We start from the raw sequence: 8,883 nt of genomic DNA, 5'->3' as shown, positions 1-8,883 counted from the left end.
CAATGAAATGTTACTTTCTGAAAGTCAATTTATTAACATCTACTTATTCAAAATCTAAACAACCTTTGTGATCACTCCAAGATATTTTATGCACCAAACATTCATTCAAATTGGTGCATAAATGAATAATTATGTTTATCTAGACTTTTTATTTAATATAAAACAATGCACCATCGTTATTATTACTATTACTATTATTATATTGGTTAAATTTGTGAATTAAATGAACAATGGTAGTTCAAGAATTTTCTCGTCCACCCTTTACGTTTTTTTATAATCAAATTTATAATTTAAATAATAAATACTTTGTCACGTGAGAAAAATAAAAGTGAAATTCATTTTCAAGTCATATTAAAAGTCTCAACAAAATTCATTTGATTTGTCTTTAAAAACAAATTATAAAGAATAGGAACGGTTTGGACCATCCAATTCATTTGATTTATTAATGTAATTTGTCACGTTATGGTGCACAATGTTTTTTTTATACAAAATAAAAAACAAATTAGAGTTTATGTTTAGCTTACTTTAAAAATAGTTTAATTTTTTTTTATAAAAATGAAAAATAATTTTTAAAAAATAATTAGAATTTTTATTTATGATACTTCAAAGGTAGTTTAAATGTTTTTCTATAAAAATAAAAATAATTTATAAAAAAATAAATTAAGATTTCTGTTTAAGTTACTTCAAGGGTAATTTAAATGTTTTTCTATAAAAAATAAAAAAAAATTAATTAGAATTTTTTTTAGAATACTTCAAGGGTAGTTTAAATATATTTTGTTAATAAAAAACTAAAAACAATTTATAAAAAAAACATTAATTAGGATTTCTGTTTAGATTACTTCAAAGGTAGTTTAAATATTTTTTTATATAAAAAAATAATTTATAAAAATAATAATTAGGATTTCTATTTAGGATACTTCAAGGGTAATTTAAATATTTTTTAATAAAAAATAAAAAAATAATTTTAAAAAATTAATTAGAATTTCTGTTTAGGATACTTTTATAATAGTTTAAATGTTTTTTTGTAGAAAAAATAAACAATATTTATAAAACAAATTAATCAGGAGATATATATATATAATACTTCAAGGGTAGTTTAAATTTTTTTTAATAAAAAATTAAAAATCAATTAGAATTTCTGTTTATGATACTTCAATGATATTTTAAATTGTTTTTTTACACAAAATAAAAATCTTAATTATCATTTTGATTTAGGATACTTTAAGGGTATTTTAAATATTTTTTTATTAAAAAAATTAATAAAAAAATAATTAAGCTTGGCCGCTAGAACCAAGTCTATTGGGTCTAGTTTGGTCGCCAGACCCAAGGGCTTGGGCCTGGAATTGCCGCCAAACCCAAGAGCCAACCCAAGACTATTGGCTCTTGGGTTGGGTTAGGCCCTTAGATCCAAGCTCTTGGGTCTAGAATTCTTGTCAGATCCAAGGTCTTAGGTTTGAAATTACCGTCAGATTGAAGACTACTAAGTTTAGCTTGGCCGTCACATCCATGGTTTTAGGTCTGAAATTGTAGCTAGATCCAAGACTATTGAAACTCAATGCACTTAAAATAATCTTTATATTTTTTAGATTTTTTTTTACATTAAAAAAAAAACATTATTGATCCGCTGCGGAGTACAAGCTAATATGCTAGTAGTAGCAAAAAATTGTGTCATTTGTGATGTAAATAAGGCGGAAAAATTTGAATCACAAGTTCAATTTATGTTAACCTTTTTCTCCCTTTCTATTTCCTTTTTTCCTTCACAACACTACATGTTTTCACACCAAGGAACCAAATACCTTCTAACCTTCAAATTCCTTCAAATTCGTGCTGCCTGGCACCGCCTGGGCGTAGACGTTACAACCTGGGGCTTGACTTAGGCATTTCCCACATCAAGCATGCCAGGCATATGTATCAGCACCTTTTAGGTTGAGGTTTTGCTACCTATGCATCGTCTTAGGCATTATTTGGGCTTGAGCTAGTGGCCTGCCCATCACCTGATCTCCACCTTTCAAAAAATAATGGGATGAACTTAGTCTTTCTAGTATGATTGTATAATTTATCTTAAAAAGAATCAACTCAGTTTTTTTAGTGTTTTTTTAGTGTGATTGTACAATTTACCATGAAAAAAATGAGATTGACATGTCATCTCTCTAGGAAAACAACCTCACAATCTTTTAAGGATGAGATGAACTCAGTTTTCCTAGTGTAACTGTACAATTTATCTTGGAAAGGATATGGTTCCTTTAAATGAAGATCCAAAAAAAATAAAATAAAATATATTGATTCATTAGTAGCTCTCTAAGTCTTTGTATGTTTTTTTACGCAAAGATTTTTGAAAGGTACCAAGTAGTAAATGAAAGCCCTTTTACTTTCCCTATAGGATTTGGTTGTCCTACATTGAATTATTAGGATTTTCTTGGCTACATGGCTCATTTTTATTGAAGAAGTTGATCCTTGATAAACAAAATAGCGGCATGTATTTGAAGCGATAATTGAATAGATTTTTGAAGATCTGAGATGACATGAAAAGTTATTTATCCAATGGTGTAAGTAAAATGATGTTTTTTTTATAATCCTAAATATTCTTGTCTCTATTTTTTTACTTTCTATAATTTCTAAAAAATTAATTGGTTGAAAACCCCGAATAATTTTAATTTTAATATGAGGAGACAAACTTTACAGCTGATAAATTGACAAATCACTTTTTTATACAATTCTTGGAGTGCTATATATATATGGAAGGCTTTTGTCAAGGAACTAAGGTGGTGTAGATGTGATTTGTGCAGGTTAACAATCCTTGAAAAGCTAGAGATTTAGCTGGAGATATCCTAGAATGATTCTTGTTGGCCATATTTGGGGAGTTGGATATTTGAGACTAGATTGATTTCAACTGGATATGAGAGACTTGTGTTCTATGCTGGCATGATTCTTGTTGGAGAATTTCGAAGAGCTGGAGATTGGCTGGAGTGATTCTTGTTGAAGAATTGAGACTGGAAATTGATTATGAACACCTGTTTCCCTAATTCTCACTTTTCCTCTTCAATTTTGTCTTTCAATTTCAACCTAATGAAGCCATTTTCTTTTTTATTATGTCCCGGATTGCATCCTAAATTATTCATAATATTTTTTTTTACCTTTTTCAACTTAGTAAAGGGCTTATTAAATCCAAAAAAATTAATTGTATTTTTACCCTTTTTTTATAATCTTATTCTTGAATTATTTTAGGATATTTCACAATATCTTTAAACCAAACTCACAAATCAAACTTAAAACTTTTCAATCATATTCTTTACCTAACTTGAACTTCAAATTAAATTTTATAGGATTGGTGCCCTAGCATCACCAAGTTGGCTTTGCAGAATAAACCATTCACTAGTATATACATAAAAATTTCTTCCTCAAAGCCTTTTTTTTTATTTGGGTCATAACTAGATAATTTCTCGTGCTATACTATAACTGGACTAAAAAACAAATTTATATATAAAAAAATAATGTCTAGATTAAAAAATAATTTTAACAATATCATTAAACCAAACTTATCAAGTCAAATTTAAAACCTCTAGATCATACTTTTTACTTAACTTGATCTTCAAATTAAATTGTATAGAATTGCCCCATCATAACTCAGTTATGTTTGCATATGACAACATATGTTAATTCATCAATCTATGACCTGAATCATTCACTCTATTGAGTTTAATAAAAAAAAAATTATATTATTATTTAATTAGATGTAAAAAAAAATAATGCTTACAAAACCATTCACCAATTTAATATTGAGACACATTTTCATGAAGCCACTACAACCTCATAAAAAATAAATGAAAATAAATCATAAAACCTAATGCTCAATAATTATGTTTTTTTCTGGAATATTTTTTATTTAATAATATAATAAAAAAAATAGATGCTCAACAAATTAACTTAATATTAATGTATTTTTCTAAGATTACTATAACCCTATAGAAAACAAATTGAAATAAATCATAAAATCAAATTCATAATAATTATGCTTTTTTTTAGAAAAAAAACTTTTTATTTAATAATATAATAAAAAATAAACGATTATAAAATTAAGCATTAATCCAATATTTGAATATTTTTTTAAACTATGATAATTCCGTATAAAAAAAAACTAAAATAAATTATAAAGTTTAATTTTTAATAAATCTAATGTTAAAATATAAAAATAAAAATAAAAACTAAACAAAGTTACTATTTCAATGAACAATAACATGTGAGTGGCGTATGATTTTTCCTTAATGATAATTGCTAGAAAATATTTATTTATCACCTCAGAGATGATATTTTTGCGTAGAAGATAAGGCTCAACAAATATAAATGAACCACTAAATCCTAATTTTCTTAATGATTATTTATTTTTTCTTTTTCGTTGTCTTTACTTCGAGGTTTTTTTTTTTTTTTTGGGAAAATGACAAAAATACACCAAACCCATTATTACCTCCTTAACTATGTTACCTTTTTGTCAATTTGAACAATCAAATTTTGCTCTTACTACTCAACAAGTCACTTCTCACTTGCTTTATTATGATAGACGCATCCACGCGTATCTGTTTTATAGTATCTTCGATTAAACGAGAAAGCAGGAAAAGATGTCTGGAACTGCTAACTTAGTTCACAAGAGATATCAGAGGGTATCGGATGAAGCTTCTCTCACGTCAAAGCATTGAGATGATTAAACTTCAATAAAGAAGAAAAGAGTCAATAAATACACTTACAGATACAAATCCAATCAGAGGAAGGGCGATGAAATTAAAGCAGCAGCTGTAGTAGGACTAGCCAAAGAGCTCAGCAGCAACCTGCAACTGCTGCTGTCACCCTCACTGTAAGCCCCCACAGATGAAAGGTCGTGCCCAACGTCCTCCCTGCCCCTGTCACCCTCCATGACCTTTCAGCCACCAACCAAACAATCCAATGCGGCAATGCCAGCCCTCTACCTCCTGTTCTCTTCTCTCCATCTTGAAAAATATAATAGAGCCATTATTGATAAATTAGCTAGTATACGACCTGAACCTGTTGCCATTTTTGCCGACCTTTCTCCCTCTTCACTTCAGGACCCCATCTTTTTAAGAACACAAAAACCAATTAAATCCCAACACACAATCTCCATGTAGACCCCAGTGTCCCCCTGTTTTCCTTTCGTCCTTTCGTTTTGCTTTTCAATTTGTTTGGACATTGCTTTAAAACCTGGAAAACAAACCTACAGAGAACAAAGGATTTCGAAGCACCAAATCCTCATTTACTCCTTGGGATGATACAACTAGAAACAAGGATTACATAAGAGTGACAGACAACATGTTAAAATGGAAACCTTACAAAGCCTCTCTCCCTCTTTATCAATAAACAAAAGCTACACAGAGACACGGTTGCATCTCCCTCTTTTATTCCTTCAAAAATTCAAACATTTTTGTCTCGTCAACTTCATTACAATGTACATATCCATGAGAGTGAAAAACAATGACAACCTCAACATAGAACACCCATTAACCTTGTATATACACTGACCAAAAAACACCAGCAGTACAACTACACCACTACCATTAGCTCTCTCTCCCTCTCATATAATAAAAAATTCGCTGCAGTTGTTACAATTAATGGTTTCATTAATTCAATGTTCAAGCCACAGCAGAGATGCTACAGTTTCGCTGATCTCTGCTGCGACAATCAAACCCTTCGATCCTCACCACAGCTGGCATGTCCCCAAATTTCATTCGGACACAACTTCCTCCTTTACGTGCCGATGATGACGATGGAGATGGTGATGGTGGTGCGGGAGATAGAGGGGTTATTTTTTCATTACCAAATTGCACATCTTGGATTACAGGGTTTGATGCCCTGCTTGGTGGCGAACCACAGTAAAATGGTGGCGATGATGCCACTTGGAAACCAGGTTTGTCCCCACCATTACCTCCCTGCAATAATTCAGATCTATAAGTTTCCTTCAATCAGAAAATGCAAAGCAATTATAAATTATCTTGGGGCAGAAAACAATAAAAGATTCAAACAAATTCACTCCCCACATTATTTAGTAGAGAAAATTATGAGGACTTGATTATTTGCTTCAAGAAAGCATAGACAGTAGGAAGCTCACAAATCTAACCCATGAACACAGAGAAATTCAAACAGGAACTGTGACGAATATCAGATTCTCACCACCATCTTGGCATATGAGAAACTTGAACCAAGATTAGACCAAAAAAAGGCAAACTTCTTTGATACTTGAGTAAAAGTACACACTAACCTCAACCAAAAACAAGTAAAAACAAAAGTTGCATTTAGAAAAATAGTAAGTTCAGAAATTTGTAACCACCAATTATATCCAAAATACAGCAGTGAAGAACATAAAAAATATTTAGAAATTGTTTAAATATTTAGAGACGTGGATCTCTACAAGGAGGTTGACCCTATTCACTGCCAACCTTTTAGGTTTAGCAACCAACAAAACAAGCAAAAAGTCACAAAAAAAACTTTAAAAGAAAATCAGCCAGTAAAATTGCTGAAAGAAAAAGGGGTGTGCCTTAGTAAGAATTATGTCAAGCAGCTCTGCCCGAGCTTTTGAATCTGCCATCTCCGCATGGTGACTGCATAAAAGAATACAAGACGAAATAAGACCAAAACTTTTCACAGTAAGGGGAAAAAAATACATGCTCCTAAGAAAAGGGTACAATTATGGGATCAAATAGGAAAACATACTTGACAGACAATCTTAGAGGTCTGATTTGTTCACAAAGAGAAGGATTTAAAAGTAGTAATTTCCTTGGCTTTGGGCAAACCACAGACTCCATCATCATCATCCTCCTCTCCCTCTCCTCACATCCTCCTGCCATGGCGCCCTTTTCACTTATCAACAAATCACCAAAGCAAACCCCTGCACACAAACATATATGAAAAAAAAATTAAGATCTTGTAACTTCACAAGAAACTCAAAAACAAATGTTACAAAGCTTCAAAATTTAGGCCATAACATCATCTGGCTCACCAATAAAATCATCAGATTATCATAAAGGTAATTTTTATCCAAAAACTTATCTGGGTCACTAACAAAAACACTAAAAATAAAAATTACATGACACAATTCCACAAGAACAAAAAACCTTATCAAGAGAGAGAGAAAAAGGAGCAAGAGAAAGACCTCAGCTGCCACAAAGGCTAGGAGAGATCCAAGGAGGAAGAATAGAAAGAGAAAGAGAGGGACAGAGAGAGAGAACGGATCAAAGCTTAGATTTTTACGGAGAGATAAATGAGAGAGAGATTAAAGTAATTGGTTGGATTGAGTATATATACAGAGATAGATAGGACTCAGAAGCGTGTGGGAAGACAAGATGGGAATGGGATCTTAGGTTTGTGTGTGGTCATGAGATAGAGTTGGTTTTGTGAGTGAAGCTGTTAGTCGTTGCTTTTTCGGTTTTTTTTTCCGCTTATCTGTTGGCGTAGGAGATTCTTGGGAGACAATTTGCTTTATTCTCGATTTCTGATAAAAGATGGCGAATATCTAATCCACACACGATCATGTACGCCTGTTTTCTTTTATTTTATTGTTCCAATTTCTTTTCCTTTCGTGGTTGCAGCGATACATTGCCAGGCTCAGGACTCAAGTCAGGCCTGTTTTTGATAATTTAGTATATATTGTTTTTTTTTAAGAATATTCTAAAATTAAAATAATATCTTTTTAAGATTAGTTCTATTTTTAATATTGAAAAAATATTAATATAATATCTTTTCATATTAAAATTAGTTTAAAGAGTATAATAAACTATAAAAACAAATAGTTTATTCATCTTAGATTGAATTTAATTTTTTATTTAAAAAAACTAAAATAATATTATTTTGATAAAAAATTAAGTTTTTTCAACAATTTGACCTGCACTCGGTCTTATAACTTAGGTGTTGTATGGCTGCTCTTTCATAAATAAAATAAATCTTTGATTTTATTTTTGAAAAATTAAATATGCAATGTAAAATATAATCTATAAATAGATATATAAAACGATAAAGAAACCTAAGCATACATAAAAATAATAAATAACCAAGAACTCAATACCAAATAAAGAAAACACATATTAGCAAACTCTTTTAACAATGATCATCTATGATATGCTATGTATATTGTATATCTTATAACCTAGTTGACCTAGTTTAATATTATCTCAATTATAAACTTTAACTAACTTGGAATCACCTACCTAAGATGTTAATCATCAAGATTTGTCTCAAAAGAACAAGAGTATAAATGAGATAAAGAGAAAAAAAAATGTTTCCACTATAAAGAAAAATACCTACACGCATTTCTCAACCACCCTAGAGTTTACCTAGTTCTCCCATATCACCCTATCAAATTGACATAAATTGTCACGTTATAATGTCGCTTGGACTCCCAGAAATTAAGGAAAAAGAATTGAAAAATAGGATTCACCATCTAATAATTAGAAGAAATTATGAATCGTAAAGATTAGCACTAATTCTAAAGATTCAGGTAATGGGTTAATTATGTTTAAGTGAATAGCAATGTTACTTTTACTACATCCTTTCTTATGAAATGTTATATTTATTATGTGTTTTTCTCATAAATTTATCTTTTTTATTGTCTTTAATTATTCTAATTTTTTTTAGCTTATTTTCAATTTATATTTTGATTTGATTTCTAATTGTTTTACGGAAAATTTAGCATCAGTCTTTAAAAATAAAAGACTCATTGATTAGATCATTTGCGAGTATTCTAGCGTTTGTTCCTTAAACATGATACTTGTCTTTCACAGAAATTTTGATATCAGTCTCTTAAAGAAGAAAACTTATCAAAGAAATCCATTCATGAAAAACTCTATATTGGTCTTTTAAAAAAAGATATAGTAGACCTAACCGATA

The 8,883-nt window shown here is 30.1% G+C and overlaps 1 protein-coding gene across 1 annotated transcript; it reads right to left on the bottom strand.

Annotated features, from left to right (window-relative positions):
• Nucleotides 1-5,353: 5,353 nt before the first annotated feature.
• Nucleotides 5,354-7,485, bottom strand: LOC133678726 (uncharacterized). Its single transcript, XM_062101193.1, has 4 exons — nt 7,154-7,485; nt 6,715-6,889; nt 6,539-6,602; nt 5,354-5,933 (listed from the first exon to the last, which is right to left on the bottom strand). The coding sequence occupies exons 2-4, from the start codon at nt 6,846-6,848 to the stop codon at nt 5,637-5,639; spliced, it is 495 nt and encodes a 164-aa protein (XP_061957177.1). The 5' UTR covers nt 6,849-6,889; nt 7,154-7,485; the 3' UTR covers nt 5,354-5,636.
• Between the last annotated feature and the right edge of the window lie 1,398 nt (nt 7,486-8,883).

Source organism: Populus nigra, chromosome 18 (genome assembly GCF_951802175.1).
Source record: "Populus nigra chromosome 18, ddPopNigr1.1, whole genome shotgun sequence".
Lineage (NCBI taxonomy): Eukaryota > Viridiplantae > Streptophyta > Magnoliopsida > Malpighiales > Salicaceae > Populus > Populus nigra.
This window is presented reverse-complemented; position numbering and strand designations above follow the sequence as displayed.

Excerpts from the sequence above, each read along its gene's own strand:
- LOC133678726 (XM_062101193.1), bottom strand. The coding sequence starts at position 6,848 with ATGGCAGGAGGATGTGAGGAGAGGGAGAGGAGGATGATGATGATGGAG. Across the intron at positions 6,603-6,714 it reads CCTCTAAGATTGTCTGTCAA|TCACCATGCGGAGATGGCAG; the intron begins GTATGTTTTCCT and ends TCTTTTATGCAG. Across the intron at positions 5,934-6,538 it reads TTGACATAATTCTTACTAAG|GGAGGTAATGGTGGGGACAA; the intron begins GCACACCCCTTT and ends GAATTATTGCAG.